Consider the following 21706-nt stretch of genomic DNA (forward strand, 5'->3'; position numbering starts at 1 on the left):
TGGTTCTGAATTAAAAGATGGAAAGGTTCTCTCATAATTTTCTAACATGTATTAGCAAAGTCCATGCCCTAGGATCCCAGTTTTCTTTTCCATGATTCTTCCATGAAGCTCCACTGCAACTCAACCATACATCTCATTACACATTTTTCACATGATCTCCTTCCCTGGTTGTAACTAACATCCCCTAGGTCACAAGCATAAGGGGGCAAAGTAAGAGAGAGAGAGAGAGAGAGAGAGGAAAGAAAATATGGAAAGCTGTACATTATCAATACATCAACCAACCAACAGCATGTACATCTGAGAAGGACCACCATGTTAACAGATCCAAGTTTGTACAGGTAGAATTTCTGGAAACTGATTCATTATGTTTTCAAAGAAAATTGCAGCAAGAAACTAATTATGCTTGCAACCTGAACATAAATTCACAGGAAGAACAATCCTTAACACATAAGACTCATTCACCTGTGAGTTCTCAAACATCATGGCGACAACCCTTTTCCTTCTTTGCTCGATTAATAATCCAGCCTCTAAAGAAAGGTGATGTAAGACCAAGAAGATCAACTTCATGCTCGCTGCCAACAAAGAAATTCCATGGTTAACAGAAAGTTCACTAGACTTTTAAAAATTCATATCTGCACTCTGAGAAAAAGTGAATAAAGAAAACAACATATCCAAGAAATCACATATGTGTATCTGTAATCCAAAGGGGAGCAGAATTTCCCAAACATTCTTCTGAGAAAATCCCAGACTCCCCCTTCTCTCTTTGTACGTACCTCGTTACTATGTTCTTTCTTTGGATGAATTGTTTCTACAAGGGCTTCGATCTCTTCTTTCGCTCTTTCAAATACACTTGGTCCCTTAACTTTGTCAACAGGTGTGTTCTCATCAATGTCATTGCTGGTACCATGGGTCTCCTTATCATGGGTTTTAACCCTGTTCAATGTTTTTGCCTCTTCATGTGCCCTTATGGTTAAATTAGGTGCTTCCATTACATTTTCTGCCAATGAATCCAAAATACACCCTCATCAAGAATTGGATAATTTATGGACTGGAAAAACTAAAACTTATAAACAAAGCAACACACTTTCATACCAAAAACAAACGTTGTTAGCATATTTCTTATTGACTGAAGCACTAATTTTGTTGAGAAAATTATTAGGAAAATGCATTAGGACCATGAAGTAAAAGGTTCTATCTACGCATGAATGCATGAACCAAATAGTTGAGTTTCCAAAAATATAAGGAGATAGAAGACTCTATTCTATACATCCACAAACATTTCGTTTAAGAAAATAACTAATACCCTCATCAAATATCTGACAGAAAGAAGGCTTGGCAATGGTTACAGATTTAACAATAAGAAAGAGGCACCAGAGGAATTTGGCCTACAGGGGAGAGTAAAGAAATCTGATTTTGAATATATAATTGATTATAAATCTTGTACCACAGCAGGCGTTTCTTTCACAAAAGACCAACTCTGAGTTATTCTTAGTTTCAACTCTTGAGTTTTAATCAGGCAACTGCAAAATTTATTTAATTGAATAAATATAAACAGAGAGGAGGAGGAAATAGTATGGCAAGTCACCTCAGCGTGGCTAACATGGCATGCCCAAATGATATCCCACTAAATTTATTTAATGCAACCTCAAAATCACATCTGGGGAAAAAAAAATTACCCTCTTTCTTTGTGGTTGGATCGTGATGTGATTCTTTCTTGGAAGTGATAGCCTCCACAATGGCCTCGATCTCCTCCTTAGCTCGTTCAAACACATTTGGGCCTTTAACTTTGTCTACTGGTGTGTTCTCATCCATGTCATCGCTCATTCCATGAGTCTCCCTATGATGGGTTTCCACCTTATCCATAGTTACTGCGATCTATTCTTTTACCCTCTTGTACAAATGAAGTACCTTTCGCTGGTTTTTCTACCATTGGATTCAAAAATAGTACAACCCCTATTAGATCCTTCAGCGAAGAACATACAAAAGGTGAAGAAATTCAAAGATCTATATAAGATTACAAGAATAATTTAGGTGGATTAGTGCACAACTGCAAACTGATATCAATGAAATATGTGCAAGTGATCCCTGTGTTGATGATTATGAACGAAAAAGGTTTTTTTTTTTCCCGATAAGCAACTTGATTCAAAGGGACGATTTTAGATCAACATACACGGAAAAACGAAAACTTTTTCTAACATCATTAACTAATCAATCATAGAAAGTAGAAACCCAGAGAAAACGAAGATTTTTATGCAATTATCCTTGGATCAAAGATGCGGTAGATAAAGGGGATTCGTCCGACAAGATTTACGCATGGCACACAATAAATTTTTTTGAGGACCGAACAGGCTCAAGGAAAAAAGGAAGAAGAAAAATCAAGAAAGCGTTGGATTTGGGAACGAGGGGCAATTACCTGATCGTGATCCTTTGATTGGAGGAGAAAACGACGATTAGTGGAGGAAACCCGAGAGGGAAGATAGGAAGAAAAAGGGGAAAAAGAGTTGAAGAGCTGCGAGCAAGTTTGCGTGGGTTCGGTGTCACAGAAGCAAACCGCCTAGGAGAACTCGGTGGCTGCTGCAACGCGTTGCAAAGCAATAGCATCTCCATCCTGATGAGATCTGCTTTGGCTTCGGATGTCTTGCTTCCTTCAGGGTACAGCCTTCCAAGGGCTGACGATGAACAGTTTGCTCCCACGTGGCACTTAAAAATTGGCGAAATTCACGAGAGCTATAGGGGCATGAAAGTGGCGTGCATCCATATGTTCACCGGAGCAGGTTTAGCTCAACCAAAATCTATTCTGTAATGAGAAGTTGCGTTCAGCGTAGAAAAAAAAAAAAAAAAAACCGATTTAGCATTATTTTTATCTTTGTTTTTCTCTTTTTAAAAATAAATTATAATTTTTATATTTATAAAATTATTAAAATATAAATATGTATGATATAGTTGATTATTTAAAAAAATATAAATATAGTGATGATAATAAAAATTAGGTTTTGGTGAGACATGCGATGGAGAGTCAATTGTGTCAGTAGTATAGAGAAAATGATAATAATAGTAGCATTAGAGATAATGATGGCGGGACATTCATGATAGATAGAAAATGGCAAATGCAATGATAATAACAATAATACTATGGTAAAAATGATGGTAAAGATGTTAATAATATGATAGAGATGACGGCAGCAGTAATTATGATATGATAAAAATTTATTATTATAAAAATAATAATATTAATAACATGAAGGAGATAATAATAATAATAATAACAATAGGATGATGGTGATGGCGTATCTCAACTTAAATCACCGTTATACCAGGCACGCACTCGTCGAGCATGCCTCATTTCAACTCTTGTCGCACTTGGATTGCATGACATATGACGTGAAAGGATGATGTGAGCCGTGGGAATGTCTTATTATTTTGAACACGACTCTGCCTCGCTGCCCCGAGACATACTAAGTGCTGTTCTTTTGGTGAGGTTTTTGCTTCCCTCTATCTCATGAATTCCGCCACTCAAAAGGTATGTAATCCATTTTTTTATGATTCCAAATGTAATGTTATTTGGTTTTCTCAATTTCTCTCACTAACAAAAATTTAGCTCCTACGGCATAGAAAGTACTTCAACCCTAATTATTGCAATCCATTCACATCCAACAACACCAAATATAAGAAAAAAATTACATTTACCAATTATAAAAATATCTAAAATTACGAAATATTATTCATGGGTTCCTCATGTATAAGCATAAGCACTATAACTACCATATAAAATCTCAACTTTATTATCCCAACTAATATAAATTAATAAAATCCGATATACATGCGATACAGTATATTTATATTGTCCAATATTTTCCAACCATTTTATGTAGTTTTTAAGTAGTTTTTAATTAATAAATCTTAAAATTAATTTTTAATTAGTTTTAATCACAGATTTATCATCTCAGCTAATATTTTAATATCTTAATCAGAAAATATCTATTGAAATTCGATTCTCTTCAAATTTTTTCTCTTCCCATACTAGTTGAGATAAATTCAGATCCTGATTCATCCAGTCTTAGCTAGCTAGAGATTAGAAAATTTTACAATAATTATACTAAATTCAAAGTTAATTACCATTTTTATATAATGTATAAATATTTAATTAAAAAAATAATTTAAGATGGTAAAAAAATAGGTTATGAAATTTCAACTAATATTTTGATACTCTATTATTGCATTTTTTTGGCTGGATAATAAAATCTGAATGATTACATGATATTGATTAGTGCTGGATACAAATTAATATTCTAGCCAATATCTTGTTTGAGATGAAAATATTGTTCAAAGTTGCCAGGGTCTTGGAGTTTCTTCTTCAATTTATTGGTGGAAATAATCTGACTATATGTATTTTTTTATGTCTTTTTTTTGTTCAACATGATTGAAGAGATGATAAAAACTAAAATAAAAATAATTAATTTTTGATTAATAAATTTTAGATTTCAAAATGAAACACCTAACTCCTAGTCCAAAACTACAAATAAATTTTCTAGACACAATATGGTACATTTTCAACCTTTTGTTCTTGATAACTTATGATGCAAAAAAGAGAAAAAAAGAAAAAAAAATTAAAATCATTAGACATTTGCATTGGCCATTATAGCAATTTTTTTGTGCACCATGGGCAGTGTAGAAAATCTGACGTGGAGTACATCATTTTGTCTCATTGATCCACATAGTCAACGCTTTCTAACATGCATTTAGTATCTGCAGATCGATTTTTTTGTTTAAAAAATTTGTATGATAAAAATACTCCTGTTTTTTGATATAATTATAACATTTTATGTCCATATTATGACATCCTACGTCCAGAAGTCATAATTCTTATCCATGGGATATCATAATATAATGTAGGATGTCATAATATACACAAGATGTCATAATTTTTTTCAAATAACAAGGATAATTTCGTTATTCAAAATTTTCAAACAAAAAAGCTGATCTGCAGGCATTAAATGCGCGTTATAAAATGATTGGACAAAAATGCTCCTTCCATATTATGATATTCTGGACTATATTATGATGAATTTTGCTATAGTGCTGCAAAGTCTATTTTAGTCATTTTATTATAGGCTTTTTTCTAACCATCCATTTTAAGATGGATAATAGTGATCTATTTATCAGTAACTAGCTTTGTGCATGGTTGGTGTGGTAAATAACTTAAAGTTCTGCAATCCAGAAACAAAAAAAATTAGTGAGTCCCACCCCATATCCCTTTTTCCTTCTTTCTCCTTCCTTCTTCCGACAAAGCACCATCCCTTCTCGTCGGATGTTGGTGTGTGGTGGCGGGGAGGTGAGTGGCGGCCCCGAGCGACGAAGGAGGAGAAAGAAAGGGGGTAGAGAGGTGGCTCCTGGAAGACGAGCAGCGAAGGAAGATGAGGAGGAAGAGGATGGCAGGCTCGAGCAACATAGGAGAAGAAGGAAGGAGGCGGAGAAGTGATCGATGGTGGTGGGGAGGTGAGTAACAGGCTTAATCGATGGAGAGGCCAGTCGTTGCGGCGAGAAGGAGCAAAAGAGGTGGCTGTGGTGACTTGCCTAGGTAGCAGAAAGGTGCATGGAGGTGGAGGAGGAAAGGGACGACTGTGGTGGTGAGCCCGAGTGATGGAGAGATGGGTGGCGTGCAGCGATGGGGTCGAGCACCAAAGAGGTAGGTGGAGGAGTCGGCACACTGTGACGGGGAGACGAGCGATAGGGAGGCTGGTGGTGAGGAGGCGAGCAGTGGGGTGGCTGCGGAGAAGCCATTGGTAGTGCCGTGGGGTGGGGGGAGGCAGCAATGGGAGGCGGGCAGAGGAGGAGGATGGGGGGTGGCGACGGGAGGCGGAAGGTGGTCAGAAGAAATGAAGAAGAAGCAGAAAAATTAAAAGTAAAAAATATTATTTTTTAAAAAAAATAAAATATAAAAAATAATAATAGTATAATGTTTTAAATGCCCTTGATAGTAAAATAATATTATGTAGTACTATAGCAAAATCCTATTATGATATTCTGGTCTATAATACGTTACAAGATATCATAATTTTTTTTAAAGAACAGAAATATTTTTGTCATATAAAATTTTTAAACAAAAAAACTGATCTGCTGGCGTTAAATGTGTGTTGGAAAATAGTGACTATGTGGACCAATCAAAAAAAATGATGTACTCTACATCAGATTTTCTATACTGTCTGTGGTGCACAAAGAATTTCTCTCACCATTATACTGTTGGATCTATTTGGATCAAAATTATCAGTAAATAAATTAATGATTATTATGATGGCCATTATTTGCCATTATAATATAAAATAATAATCAAGTTGTAAGCTGGTGGTACCGGGTAAAAGGGGAGCCAATTAAAGCCATCTTCAACGGCTGGGCTCCTCACGGTTTGATCAAAACTAACCGGTCCAAACCGGTTCGGTCTGGTTTATATAACGCGGTTCCACCATCGCGTGAGCGCTGGGAGCCTGCGAGAAGGCCTTCCATTCCCCCGAGATGCAAAGGGGATCAAGCGAACTAGGGTTTTAGGCTCTCCAGAGGAATGATGGCCTCCAAAACCCTAGCTCGGGCCGGAGCTTCCCTCACCAATCGCCTCCGCCTCTCCAATCCATTCCAACCCTCGAAGCCGAGCAGTTCGTTAATCCTGCCTCACATCTCTTCCAATCCCTCGGCGCAGTCTTTTCCGGCGAAGTTTCAGCTCCATTGGCCTCCTCCAGTGGAGGGAGGAGACGCTGAAGCCCTAAAAATATTGGCTTCTTCTGAAGGGATTTCCTTTCCCTTCGGGCTCCCTGCGCTTCGCTTCTTCATAGAAGATGGTGAGAATGTAATTTTTAGTCGTTGGTTTCTATAAAATTTCACTTTTTTGTCAGTTTTCAGGAAATCTGGAAGAGAATTTTGCTTCATTTCTTTCATTTGATGATATTTTTGTCTTAATTCGATGTCTTTTATTTGTTTCTGTTGGCATCTTTATTCAAAGCGGCTGATCGGATATTCTTTATGATTGTTATCTATATCTAATTGCAATACACGATTTCTCGTATGAAGAAAATACGTTGTTATCGAAATGATGATGGAAGAAAACTTCTACGTTGGTGCTAAGTTTTAGTCCATGCAGGAAGACTGTTTGGGAGTAAAAACTTGCCAAAAGGCTATTGCAGGGTTATAGGAAGACTACTGAAGTAATTTCTTTTATTCTCTTTTCCTTGAAAAAAAAATGATGTGGATCTCTTTGGTATGTTTGATTTCATAGGTTGAGCTTCTTTTTGCTGCTAGCTGTTGACCTAACATCGGCCCTTCAGCTTTTGTATACAAGCTTGGGACCGAGCATAGTGGTGTTATTGATGCAATATGTTTCGGGGAAAAACTGTTGTGGTTGTATGTCAGGATGGCTGGCATCATGTTATACAATTAGTACATATCAGGGAGCTTACCTTTCCATATTTGTCCAAAACCCTCTTTGGATACTTTTATAGTGTTTTTTTATCTAAATGAAAAGGTTGTAGACTACTTTGAGATATATCTTAGCCATAAAATCAATGTCAACTAAGTACCATTCCAATATGATAGGAATCTCCTCAGATTTTGCACTATTTTTACTTGTATTCAACCTTTAAACAGCCTAAGCTAGCAAACATCATGATTAGATATTGTGGATCTTGATTTCCTTGTTAAAAGTAGCTAAAGATCATATAATTTGGTGGTTGGATTGAAAAGTTAGACTTAATCCATGATTCTTTTACTTTCGCCAAGCAACTTGATTTCAAAATATGATTTGTGCAGACTGCTCACATCAATAATGCTCGTGGTGCGTCGATTCTGCATGAAGTTGCACATTTTGCCACTTCATGCTTTTTTTTTTAAGATTCAGCAGACCTCGCGGTGTCTGGTTAATAATCACATCTAAATTTTAAAGACTTTTCTTTGCAAAAGGCTAATTTCGGAGAACATTAAATTCAATGGCTAAATCTCAGAATATATCAAAGTCATTTGGGAGAAAAGTGATTATCCTGACATCTACCTAAATGTGTGAAAGCCTCATTTTCACAATATGGAGCAGAATGAAAAATATGTGAACGAGCATGTATTGCACGAAAGGTCCAATTATGGCTGAACCTGCAAGGTCCTTTGCCTACATTCAAGTGTTAATTTTGAAACTCAACAAAATAAAACTTCTTATCCCTCTTGTTCCATGGCCTATAAAAAATGAAGGACTTGGATGCCCTAAACCTCTCTTACACCACCCTATGTCACTTATGGGGCCAGGTGCTTAACTAAACCACAAAAACCAGATGTTGTGGTTTTGGAGGAGCAGGTAGATCGTGAATTACATAAACACGGGGTGGGACTCTATGTGATATCATTGTTTGAGGCACTTATAAGTGATGTATGAGAGCAATTTGCTGCTCCAAATGTAAAAAGGTTGTAAGTGTGCTTTGCAATATCAACATCTGATAGGTTTCTATCAGACATGGACACCTTATGTTGGTATCTTGATTTATCTCATTTGTATTTTATGGTTTTGTTAAATGACGTTGGAGGCCATTAGACTCGATTTATTTTGTCCTTGGAAGACAATTTAAGTACTGAGAGGTGCAATAAATTAGGCAAAGCTAAGTTTTGGACAATGAATCCAGAGTCACTGTTTTTTCTAAAAAACTATAGCTGTCATAATTATTTTATTTTATTTTGCTTCCTGATTTTAACTGACTGAGAGAAGGAAGGTTTGACTTGCAACAGCATATCCAAGAGGAACCGAGAATTCCTCAAATATGAGGCATACATTAGAGTATGTTGTATACAGGATCTAGCAGATGTTTAGAATTTCTTAGTACTAATGAGGAATTTGTGGAGCTAAGGTAGTTTTATTGTGCCAGGCAGCTGATATATGGTTGGTACTGGCTTTCGGTGATAATCTGTGGCTCGTACTTGGAAGACTTGTGGAGGTTTTGGAGTCTCGTTTTTTCTTCTACATTTTTTCTTCTATGATTCATTAATTTGCTGTCCTTATGCATGGTGAATTTTTTTCTCTGTTTTTCACATTAATATAATATGGAGAAGTACCTTTATAAATTCTTCCTTCATCGGTACTTTTAATTGGTTAGTGATGTAAACTAGATATACCGGCAAAATAGATGCTGATTACTGATTGTTAAGGAATTTACACCTGCAATGAAATCTTGTTAACTTGGTATTCTAAGTTTACTTAATCTGTTTCATGTTTCTATGAATGTTCTGTAGTTCTGTGCCTTCATATTGCTAGGTTGGAGATGTTCAACTTTTGTGATGATAATCCTTCGAATCCTAAACTGAAGTTTCTGATTTCAACTAGCACAGTAGCACAGTGATGTACCGGCACTACAACTATTAGAAATAGAAATGCTTTTAGTACTGATGTTTTTCAAATTCAAGAAACCTATTTAATAGAGCTTATCATTGCTGATACTAATACTTTCTTCAGGAAATGATGCTTTGGTTAATGAGCCTCTACTCCTACTTCCAAAAAGAACTTACCAGCCAAGCCACATCAAGCGCAAGAGAACTCATGGTTTCCTTGCACGGTCTCTCTCTCTCTCTCTCTGTCTCACATTCATGCACACGTCACGCACATGCACAGTAAATGGAACACCCACACACAATCAAGCTAAAATATCTGTTTTTATACGCGTTTAGAATGCTTTATGACTAGTCAAACCCACATTTAGACAGAATTATTGTGTTCATTTCTTCCACATGTTGATTTGACAAAAACAGCAATTAGAGCTGCTTTAGCACATTCAGGAAGCATGTGCACGAGCACCTACGATGATATTTCCTTGAGATGGTATAGGGGTTATATCGGTCTAGCAATCACACACATGTATGAACCAAAGAAATGCCATGCAATATTTGATCAGTCTAGCAATCACATGCATGTATGAACCAAAGAATTGCCATGCAAGTTTAATATATAATTTGACTAGATTATAGTTTTTACACATAATGCGACTAGATTAGCTATTGATCACTGAATTTACGCTATTCATGTACACATATCTATCTATAACTATTCAGCATTATCTAGTTATTGGACAGTGTCTGTGAATCCTTATTCGCCAATTACCAATCCTTCTAATTGAAACCACCTGAGATGGTAATTTCTGTACATGAAAGAACAAATAGCATGATTTGCAGAGTTCAAGTGAGGGCTAATCACATGGAGGTGCACTGGCAACCAGTTAATGGCCTCCCCCAATCTTAATCAGATTAGGTCTTTGCAAACACGGTGACAATCATGGTGATTAAAAGGGTTCTTCATAGAGGAGTTTTGTGTGACTTGAGTTTTGCCTCTTTTTTTATCAAGCTGAGCTCAAGTTTGGAATATTAAAATTTAATTGATCTCGAGCTGAATTTTTCGAATATTTTGAGTCGAGTCGAGCTCGAGTTTCTAGCTACTCGGGTTCGGCTTTGGCTTGATTGCGCTCTTACTTTAGTTTTTGTGAATTTATTATCTAAAAATGTTTCACTATCATTGATGATGTGCATTATTTTGCTCAGTAAATCGACAAGAGGTGGGCAAAAGGTTATTGCTCGGAGGTTGGCTAAAGGTAGAGCAAGAATCACTGTATAACATCAAATCCCTACCAAATCTGATAGTTTTTTCAGAAGTGCAATATCCCTGTGAAACATTGGATGGTTGTGATTTATGATATAACTTTAGTTTTTTAATTCCTAGCAATTGCAATCGAGTAACAATAATTTACTGCAGTAATGGAAGCAATGCGTTCTTTAACAAAGAATGGATTTTCCTGGCTCTGATTTGTGAATCCATCCATTTTGGTCTGCTGCTGGCACTATGTGTCTGGAATTGTTTCAGCCATTCTTTTCTAGCAAATAACCTTGGAGTTGACGATATTTTGCAGTGTGAACCCTAGCTAATTATTTCCATTGGTTGTATGTTGGGAAGTTCGCTGACTCTATCATAGCAATGGGTCTCATCTTGCTGGTATCTCATAATTCATTATTGCTTGTTGGTTATAGGGAAACTTAAAAATTTATTGAAATAAAAATATAATATACCACATATATCTTAAATAATTCCATTTAAAATCCATATTATTATAATTGGGAACATATAATAGCAAAAATATAAATATATCTGAGCAAATAAATCTGAAAATCTTCATGAAAAAAATCGATGTTATTGTGTTACTCATGCATAATTTTTTTAAAAAAACATATCTTGTACGTAAAATCACGAGGTGCCATGTGCTTTCGATATCTAATACAACTAGTAGGTCCCAAGATATCCTATGATAGGTGATGCATTGTGTTTCAGAATCAGACTCATGCGATGGGGCAGAGCTGGTTTGAGGCTGAGGCTTCCTCGTGCTCACTCGGGCTGTGAAACGATAGAGAGAGAAAGCAAAAGGTATAATAGACCATGTCATCAAAGGCCAACCACGCAACTCCGTGACCATCTGCACTGTGATAATGATCGGTTGCACGTCACAATGAAGATGGTGGTCCGCCAACTGTCCCATGTCACTATATTGTGGTCCTGAATGATCTTTGAGAAGCTCCGTTTTTCAATCAGAAATTATTAATTAGAACAGTTTTATTATATATATATTTTATATCATCTAATAATACATCAGCACATCATCTGAAAAAAATATTATTATTTAAATTTGATTGAAAATTTTAAATTCAAAAAAATTCCATTGTTATTTATGATGGGCTTTCTCAACACTTCACGAGGAAAAAAATGCAAGCATTTATGGAGATTTCTATCTTCTATAATAGCCTTATCATATTTCTAAAATTTATATTTTATTGGACTTCTGCAGCTCACTTATATACCCATTGCATGAGTCAATAACTCGAATGGACAAGAATCCGCCATGGAGGTTGCGCTTGAATTTCTCTTCTATTTTTATTTATATCAAACAGGCATATTTTAGCCGCATATATCTAACACTACCATCCGTACAAGTTTATGATGGCCACCTATTCATTAGCCTCACTTCTGAAAGTTGGTTGCCAATTATCCTAAAGAAAAATTGATGATCACCTCATTTCTAGCTCTAAGATGATTAGTTAACTACTGGTCTGGCTGAAAATCTTATGGCTCATGCCTTGTATTAGGGAATCTGGAGTTAATCTCTTTCACTGCCGTATTACTAATAAGTTGATTTTTTTTTTTTTTTAGACCACCATATCGATTGTTGAAGCGGAGAACCGGTTGACTGGAGCTGCGGAACTGGCTTATTTGGGTCTTTGGTACCTATGTTTGGCCTCAAGTGCGCAACCCACGAAACTATCTTGCGCGTTGGGATGGGGACACTGCATCTCCCAAGAAAAACGACACAACCTTAAGCCTAGCTCCTCAGCTAGGCATCTAGACTTTCTGGCACCAGAGCTATCCATGCTGCCCATCATATTTGGCTGATTAGAAAAAATATTACCTTTAAGTTAAGAAGACTTCCAAGAAGATTAATTTTGAAGAGAGCTCTAAATCAAGCCATCGAGATTGCTCATCCATTGCCAATAGCTATATCCTTGACGGCTTCGGATATCTGAAACTCTCTCTTAATTTATATAGAATCTATATAATTTTCATTACTTGAGAGTTTCGACCTTTGAGTTTTCTCAAGATCAACTTCAATGATAGATTGACAGTGCGAGTGCTAGTAGAGGTAGAGTTGAATTTATAATTCGCTGGCCAAACTCGTGGTTGTGGACGGTAGCCATCTCTTAAATCCCATCATCCTAAGAGCTAAGTTGAAGGCAATTTGGTTGGGTATTTCATATGTGAGGTTAACCTTAGGAGCCATCTCATTATCAGGAGAGATTCAGCCACAATGGTGGATTGGTTTCAAGGGTGGATGAGGACTACTGCCACACACCCGCTCTTTTGCAATATTTGGAGACTATTGAGAGAGTGTGCATCTCTAGACATCAGGCATGTATATTGTGAGGTAAATAATGTCACAGATTGGGTTGCCTCCTTGCCTCCTTTATTGCGGAGCAATTAGGAAAGATGTTATGGACCGATGTGGGGGTAGCTCCAATGTCATTCCATGATATTTTTATTTTCTGATTCTCTTAATTGTATTCATACTAAATTTGTATCAGTATTCTGCTTTATCCAAAAAAAAAAAAGTCATCTATCCAAAGCCCCTCACGATGTAAGCATTCTAGACTCACCAAAAACTATTGGTTTGGCCTAAATATAATTTTCGGACACTTTGATATGCATAGGAATGCAAATGAGCCAAGCGGCTTGATTCAGATCAAGCTTGACTTGACTCAATTATTAACAAATCTGAGTTGATCATGAATAGCAAAATACTCAAGTAAAAAACTCATGAATTATTTATTATATATTATTAATTTAATATTTAAAATAAATATTATGTTATATTTTGTTTTAACTATATTTCCTAATTATGATTTTGGCTCGAATTCGAGCTAGAATATGGTTTGATTGATATTCGTGTCGATCTCGAATACATTTTTTTTAATTGAGTCGAGTTTGAATTTGGATATTAAAAAGTTGAATTTTGAGTCCAAATATTTTGAATTAAATCGAACTTGAGTCTTTAACTACTCGATTCAGCTTGACTCGATTATACTCCTTGATATAAAAAATATCAAACTTAAATAGACCTATCATTAGCTCTATATATCATATAGTTGCCATATATAGGGCTGAAAATAGATCGGGCTAGATCAGGCCATACTCTTATCTGAGCTAGGTTTGATATTTTTTGGGTTTCAGAGTGGCTTAGTCCTAAAATATTTTGGAAATCTTAGGCTTGAGCATGACTCCGGCTCGGATCGAGCCCCACCTAAACCCAATTAAGGCCCTCCCACTTCTTCTTTCATCCCTTGAGAGATCTCAAGGGTTTTTGGGCAGTCAAGCAAGGGCCTTCAGTGACTAGGGAGGTGGAGCTATCGTTGTCACCGTTTGCATTGTCACTGGTGTCGAAGCAGGAAAAGCCCTTCATTGACAGGATCTTGTTGGAGACGAGGGAGGAGGCATTTGTGGAGCACTTGAAGAAGTGTGGGGATATCGGGAAGGTAAAGGAGGTGTCGAGCGGTCGAGGTGGTTGTCATACGGGACAAGACCATGATGGCACAATTGCTCTCTCAAATCCCCACCTAAACTGATCTAAAACCCTTGCACCCGCTATTCCCCTTCCCTTGAGTCCTATACCCAACCTCCCAACTCGCCCCTTCAGAGTTTCTCCAACCTCTAGGGTTTTTAAGCGATCAAAGCGGGGCCTTCAATAATGGGGGAGGTGGAGTCATTGCCATCTATGCTATTGCCGATGTCAAAGCAAGGAAAGCTCTTCGTCAATGGGATCTTGTGGAGATGAGGGAGGAGGCGCTCAAGTCCCGAATTGTGCTGTGTTTGGGCTCAGGCTCGAGCTTGGGTCGGATTCGGATTAAGCCAATGATGAGTAATTCTTTGTCCACTGCATTCAATGAAAAAAAATACATCGCTTCATCAGATTGTGCCATATATTGTAATTAATAAGGAGATAGGCATTTAATGTAGCTCAGCTTTTTGTTTAAATTTTTTCTGATCAAAATATTCTTACCTAATATTATGATGTCCTATTGATTTTTAATAGGATGTACCAGGATGTTACAGGATGCAAATAGGATGTCATAATAATTATTATTATGACATCCTATTAGTTTTTATAATATTTCGATAATTATTTATAAGATGCAACAGGATGCCATAAAATTACAACAGGATGTCATAATATTATTATGAACGACTTGTTAATTTTTATAATATTTAAATAATTATATATAAAATATAATAGAATGTAACAGGATGTCATACCCTCATTATGACGTTCTGTTATTATCTATGACATCCACACTACATAAAATAGAGTAAAAAAAAATATTTTGATCAAAAAAATTAAAAAAATAAATTATTAAATATTTATTTTTTTATTAATTATATTATAAAATTTAATCTAATAAAATAATTTTTTTATCAAAAAATAATATATAAAAAAATTTTCGATCAACGAGACATCTGATTCTAGTCTGAGAGATAAATATGCTCTGTATTTAAGTCCGACTCCAATCTGCAACCTCTGATTTGAAGTCAGCGTGGCTCGATGGACTTCAGGCCTGCATGCGTGGGCAGTTGTCATTTACCCGTCAATTTTTTTCGTCAAATCTCGCCGGTAGTCGTGCATCAATGAATGGAGGATGGTAGTTGACATGAACGGTTGAGAGGAGAAAAGATTGACATGAACGGTAGCGGGAAGTATGAGGCTTCCCAGTTTCAGGGATGATTTTTTTTTGTTTTTCGAGGGGAAGACGGATTGACAGGAACGGTAGTGGGAGGAACGGACCCCACATGCACCCCGGAGGACAACATATCTCATCTAAATGCGACATGTGGAAGCTGATATATCCGTCCATTTTCTTCATCAAATCCCATGGGATCATATATCAACCTACGTGTAAATGAATGATGGTGATTGACATGGACCGTAGCATGAAGAATGGAACAGTGCATGCACCTTCTGATCTCAGGCTGGTGGCCTCGCACTGAGAGGTGCAAATGAGCCGACGAACCCAGCAACCGCCTGCGCTTGGCTCACATTCAAACTTGACTTGAATTGACTGCTGCCGACCTCCGAACTCAAATAATTTAAATAAATTTTTAAATTAAATTCAAATAATAAAATATTTAATTTAAAAACTCATGAATATAAATATTACATTATATTTTATAATATATATTATCAATTTAATATTTTAAAATATAATATAATATAATATTTTATTTTAATTATTTTTTAAATAATGAACTAAAGTTTGCATCTGGACATGAACTCATATTCGATTTTCAATTGATATTCAAATCGATCTCAAATATTTTTTAATTAAATTAAATTAGATCGTCAATATTAAAATTCAATCGATTTTTAATAAAATTTTAGATTTGAGTACTTTGAATAAATTTGAGCGTAAACTTTTGGATCTTAAGGATACAAACAAGTTGGGCCGTTTGTGAGCTATTTGAATTTGACTCAAGTCGAAGTTCAGTTCGAGTTGAAGCACGATTCGATTCGATTATCATCGAGCTCGAATCGAATGCGAGTAGTTTAAATAATTTTTCAAATCGAACTTGTATAGCAATATATTCGATTCGAAAATTCGTAAATATATTCAAATATATATATATTTTTAATAAAATTATTTTTATTTATAATATATATTATTAGTAGATTAAAGCTTAGTTTCGAGTTCGAATTTAAATTTGAAAAGATTCGATTGATATTCGAGTCGGATTGAATCGATTTTGAATTTTATCAATTTTTTATTGAGTCGAATTCGAGCTTGAGATATTAAGATTTAATTGATCCTTATTTAAATTTTAAATTCAAATATTTAAAATTAAATCAAGTTTAAATTTTCAGCCACTCAGTTCGACCAAGCTTGATTGCATTCTTAGATCCGACTACTTGATTTGGCACCGCTTGATCCCTTTCTACGTCTAGAAGTTTCTAGAAGAAGAAAGGCATCCGATTTCGGAATATGCGCGCTATACACCAAAGACGCTGTCACAACTCTCATGTACAAGGCTTCAAGGAATCTTGTGGCACAAGGCATTCGGCGTACGGGGAGGGGAAGAAAAAAACGTACTATAGAGCAAATTACCCAACCCACCTGCCCCCGGCCACCGCGCTCTCCCTCTGCCTACCATCTTCCCGGTCTCCCGTCTTTATGTTATGTTAATCCTTCCGGCTTCCACAGTTTACCAAAAAAAAAATTCCTTTCGTCTTCCATTCTCGATTGGCTTCGAGGCCGACCAACTCCCAGATCCCCTTTTTCTAAAACCCTAAACCCTGGGAAGGAAAAAAAAAAAAAAATCTGAGATGGAATCCAAGCTCCATTAGATTCATATACACGCAGAGTTTTTGGTGGAGAAGGAGGGGATGGAAGGTGGCAGCGAGGTGGTGGTGGTGGTGAAAGAGGAGGAGGAGGCGGCGGCGACAAGCCCGCGGCCGATGGCGGGGCTGAACGAGGTGGCCCCACCGCCTTTCCTGACGAAGACGTTCGAGATGGTGGAGGATCCGGAGACCGATGGGGTGGTGTCGTGGAACCGCGATCGCAACAGCTTCGTCGTTTGGGATCCCCACAAATTCTCCACGGCGCTCCTCCCTAAATACTTCAAGCACAGTAACTTCTCCAGCTTCATCCGCCAGCTCAACACCTATGTAAGTACTTCTATTCTTCTTCTTCTTCTTATTATGTGTGCACTCATTAGAATTTTGTGTATCAGGGTTAATTGTTAACCCTATTGGGGAAAAAAAATGTTAAATTTTGAGGATCAACATTGTTTCTTTCTTTCAATATTTTAAGCGTTTGACCAATCCAGTGTTTATTCTTTTTTTTTTTTTTTAATTGAGAAACACAGCTAATCTAAATTCGTCATGAGAAGAAGTTTGTAGATTAAAAAACTGCATACAGAAACCGATCTTTTGGGAAAGAACTATTTTTTTAATAGGTATGAGATGCAGCCCATGTGGACAATTCTTGAAGCCCCCACAATTTGTTCTGAGAGTGTGTCATAAGGGTCTAGAAATTCCAAGATTGTGGGGTTCCTACAACATTTAAAAAAAAAAGATAGATGCTTTTGAGGTTTAATGGTTTCTAGTTGGTTGTGGGAGTAAACTGGTATATAGATCTAGGCTTTACTCTTTTCTTCAGTTTCTTTTCAGGCTGATTTTTTTTCTTGATTGGTAATTCTCACAGTTTTATTTGCCCATACTGCTAATTTTTCAGGTTTTGATTTGTAACAAAATTTTGTGTCTATTGTGGATGTTGATTCTCGACCATACCAATCGCTTTAGTAAAAATGATTCAGGGTTTTCGAAAGGTCGATCCGGACCGATGGGAATTTGCCAACGAAGGATTCTTAGGAGGCCAGAAGCATCTCTTGAAGAACATCAAGAGGCGACGAAACATCGCCCAGAGCTCGCAACAGCAGCATGAAACAGGAGCTTGTGTCGAATTGGGGCAGTTTGGGCTTGAGACGGAAGCTGACAGGTTGAGGAGGGACTGCAACGTTCTGATGGCAGAAGTTCTGAAGCTCAAGCAGCAGCAGCAGAATTCTCAAGCACAGCTTTTCGCCATGGAGGAAAGGATTCAAGGCACAGAAAGGAAGCAGCAGCAGACTATGGCTTTCTTGGGCAGAGCTCTCAAGAACCCGATATTTGTCCAGCAGCTTATACTTCGCATGGAGCAGAAGAAGCGGTTCGGGAGTGTCGGCAAGAAGCGCAGGTTGCCGGCGAATTTAAGTTCAGAACATCCACAAGCAACTGAAGCAGCGGAGATCGAACTTGAGGTGGAGTCTCTGTTTTGCACAATGAACAATGATTCAAGCAGTTCAAGCAACATATTTCAGAAAGATGAGGTGGTGTCAGAATCCAGTGATCAGAAATTAGAGACAGCTTGTGAAGTGATGTGGGAAGAATTGCTGGATGAAGATTTGCTCACAGTGACTGAAGTCGAAGAAGGAGGTCAGGCTGAGATAGAAGCTGGAATGGAGGGACTTGGTACAAAGCACTGGGGTGAAGATGTAGAAGGCTTAGTGGACCAAATGGTGTTTCTGGGTTCAAAGCCTCAGAGATGGAAGGGAGGAAAGAGTGTTTGAGAGCTTGGGGCCTTCTGCAACATTTTTACCGTTTAGGTATATGTTTATATGACCCTGGAATTTGACTAATATATTTGAACGGCATTTTGCAGTTAAACTAGAATCTCTTAAGCCATAGAGTGGTGGAATCGGTTGGAGAAAGCAGAGCGGGGTTTTTGACGCAATTTACCCTTTATTTATATCTGTTTTTCTTGTTGATTTGTTTAAAGAAATAAATGTTTCGTTCTTTTCTTTTAATTTTTATCAGTATTTTCAGCGCTTGATATGTTTATGATTATCCATCAATTTCAGCTGATTGCTGTTTTCTCTCTCTCTTTTTTTTCTTTTTTTGGATTGTGATGTAGGCTGTGAATAGTTTGAACTACAGTATGCTGAAGACAACCAAGAGATCTGCAAGGTATCATCATATCTAGAGATTATTATTTTGATCTTTGCTGCAGCAGCTTATTCACTATTTTCTGTTCTTCCATCCTAGGGTATCCATATCCTATCCTAAGTCAGCTTGGAGGGTTATGTAATAGTCCAGCTGATGTTTTCTGTAAGTAAAAATGCAACAAAATGAGAAAAACAGTGAGCACTGTACTTTTTTCTGTACAGGGACGGGAAAAAAAAATGTGCTATTGTTCCTTCAGTCTTGTCATCTTTCACATTTGGTAGCATGATTTGAGTAAGTGTGACCACTTACTGTTTTTTGCGGATCCGGAAGTAGGACGATTACATAGAGATGTAACAATGTAATGCATTTGTATAATAACTGGAAGGAAAAATTATTATTGTGTTTCTGATATCTAGAGGACAAACATCATTTTCTTAGAGAGAGAGGTGTCACTGACTCGGGAAAAGTTTCTTTCTTATTGATAAGATCCATTCGCTGCCACACTGACAGATTGAGAAGTCATTGTATGACTTGCTAGACAAAGCCAATCTTGACAAGAAATCCTCTTCCACAGGTTATTCTCTCTCTCTCTCTCTCTCACACACACACACACACGCACGCACGCACATAATTGGAGAATATATTTATATACATAGAGAGAGGATCCACCAGCTATTTGTATCATTGTCAAAACAAGAATCACTTATGGCTTTAATTTCATATAGGAAAATGATAATGATAAAAGTTTTTCATCTTCTGGCTCATTATCATTTGCCATGGTTGTTTTAGAGAGAACAGGAAATAGTTTACATAGAATTGGCATTGTCACCAGAGAACACCAGTCCTAACTTTACATGAATAGTTAGAATATTCTCTCACCCATCTCTAGGTAAAATTGGGAATGGAGCATGAATTAAGAACACCAGTCCTAACTATCTTTATCTGCATCTCTACAATTAGGTTAAGAGGGCTTTGGAAGAGCCACCATGAGTGTTGAAATTGGCCAACATATGTTGCAAAGAGTAATTCTTTGTGCACCATCTGGTGGAGAAAAAATGTACCGCTTCATCAGATTGTATTACGTAGCGCAATTAATAAAGAGATAGACATTTAATGTAGTTCAATTTTTATGATATTCAGATAATTGTTTATAGGATGCAACAGGATGTCATAATATTATAATGACGTCCTGTTAGTCTTTATAATGTTTCAAAAATTATTTACAGGATGCAATAGGATATCATAGAATATAATAGGAGGTCATAATATTATTATAACATCCTGTTAGTTTTTATGATATCCCAATAATTGTTTAAAGGATACAATAGGATGTCATAATATTATTATGATGTCCTGTTAGTTTTTATGATGTCCAGATAAGTGTCTGTAGGATGCAATAAAATGTCATGAGATATAACAAGATGTCATAATATTATTATGATGTCTTATTAATTTTTATGACATTTCGATAATTGTTTATAAGATGCAACGGGATGTTATAATATTATTATTAAGTTCTACTAGTTTATATGATACTCAATAATTATTTATATGATGCAATAGCATATCATAGGATGCAACAAGATGTTATAATATTATTATGATATTCTATTAATTTTTATAATATCTCGATAATTATTTACAGAATACAACAAGATGTCATAGGATGCAACAGGATGTCATATGATGCAATAGAATGTCATAATACTATTATAACATCCTGTTAATTTTTTTGCCATTCCGATAATTATTTACAGGATGCAACAGAATGCCATAAAATATAATAGGATGATATAATAATATTATGATGTCTTGTTAGTTTTTATGACATTCGATAATTATGTACAAGATGCAATAGGATGTCATCTGATACAACAGGATGTCAAAATATTATTATAAAGATGTCTTGTTAATTTTTATTATATCTCCATAATAATTTATAAGATGCAACAGGATGTTATAGGATATAACAAAATATCATAATATTATTATAATATTTTGTTGATTTTTATGATATTTCGGTAATTATTTATCGGATGTCATATGATGCAACAGGATGTCATAGGAGCAAAATAGAATAAAAGGAGAGAAATAGCATTTTGATGAGAAAAAATTTAAGAAAAAAAAATAAACTGCATTAAATGCCTGCTTCCTTATTAACTATGCTACACGGCATAATCCGGTGAAATGGTGTATTTTTTGTCCATCGGGGGTGGTGTACAAAGAATTTCTCATGTTACAAATGGGGTGCGGTGGAAAACAGATTAGAGAGTCTAATACAAAAAAGAAAAATCATATCTGTCATCGGACAACTCATACTGATTTGGATGGTGAAGAGGTTAAAGCAGACCCAAGAAAGTCCTTGCCCTGGCTAAATGATTTCATGATTACATTAAGAAGTTCCGGGTGTCTTCTCTTCCACTCTTCTGACCCGTGTATTCTGATAAATCATCATCGACGATCTGGAGGAATCATTTACCAGACCAATTGAGAATTTCCAAACCCAAATGGACGGATGGTAGAAGGCTGGATCTTGTGTTTATGTTCATCTCTACTGGATATGTAAGTAGGTCGGAAAAAGGTTATTTTTGTTGATTTTAACTGAAACTTTGCATGCTACGAGAGAATACAACATG

At 36.4% G+C, this 21706-nt stretch overlaps 3 protein-coding genes across 6 annotated transcripts; 2 read left to right on the forward strand and 1 right to left on the reverse strand.

Moving 5' to 3' along the window:
* Nucleotides 1-246: 246 nt before the first annotated feature.
* Nucleotides 247-2605, reverse strand: LOC105034676 (uncharacterized). 3 transcript variants are annotated; one of them, XM_010909956.2, is made up of 4 exons: nt 2414-2605; nt 1677-1923; nt 774-997; nt 247-572 (listed from the first exon to the last, which is right to left on the reverse strand). In XM_010909956.2, the coding sequence occupies exons 2-4, from the start codon at nt 1861-1863 to the stop codon at nt 564-566; spliced, it is 420 nt and encodes a 139-aa protein (XP_010908258.1). In that variant the 5' UTR covers nt 1864-1923; nt 2414-2605; the 3' UTR covers nt 247-563. The 3 variants fall into 3 exon arrangements, with proteins under 3 accessions (XP_010908258.1, XP_073109236.1, XP_010908324.1); XM_073253135.1 differs by having other exon boundaries at nt 1677-1914; nt 2414-2572; XM_010910022.4 differs by having other exon boundaries at nt 1677-1963; nt 2414-2570.
* A 3859-nt stretch (nt 2606-6464) lies between these two features.
* LOC105034599 (uncharacterized) lies at nt 6465-10804 on the forward strand. Its single transcript, XM_010909844.4, has 3 exons — nt 6465-6830; nt 9473-9572; nt 10549-10804. Exons 1-3 carry the CDS (start codon nt 6557-6559, stop codon nt 10619-10621), a joined length of 447 nt encoding a protein of 148 aa, XP_010908146.1. The 5' UTR covers nt 6465-6556; the 3' UTR covers nt 10622-10804.
* A 5823-nt stretch (nt 10805-16627) lies between these two features.
* On the forward strand, nt 16628-19325 carry LOC105034461 (heat stress transcription factor A-2). Of its 2 annotated transcripts, XR_012139307.1 has the most exons (4): nt 16628-17255; nt 17906-18730; nt 19039-19091; nt 19170-19325. XR_012139307.1 is itself a non-coding variant. In XM_073253136.1 (3 exons), the coding sequence occupies exons 1-2, from the start codon at nt 16974-16976 to the stop codon at nt 18692-18694; spliced, it is 1071 nt and encodes a 356-aa protein (XP_073109237.1). In that variant the 5' UTR covers nt 16628-16973; the 3' UTR covers nt 18695-18730; nt 19039-19325. The 2 variants fall into 2 exon arrangements, 1 of the variants encoding a protein (XP_073109237.1); XM_073253136.1 differs by having other exon boundaries at nt 19039-19325.
* Nucleotides 19326-21706: the final 2381 nt, after the last annotated feature.

Source organism: Elaeis guineensis, chromosome 2 (assembly GCF_000442705.2).
Source record: "Elaeis guineensis isolate ETL-2024a chromosome 2, EG11, whole genome shotgun sequence".
NCBI lineage: Eukaryota > Viridiplantae > Streptophyta > Magnoliopsida > Arecales > Arecaceae > Elaeis > Elaeis guineensis.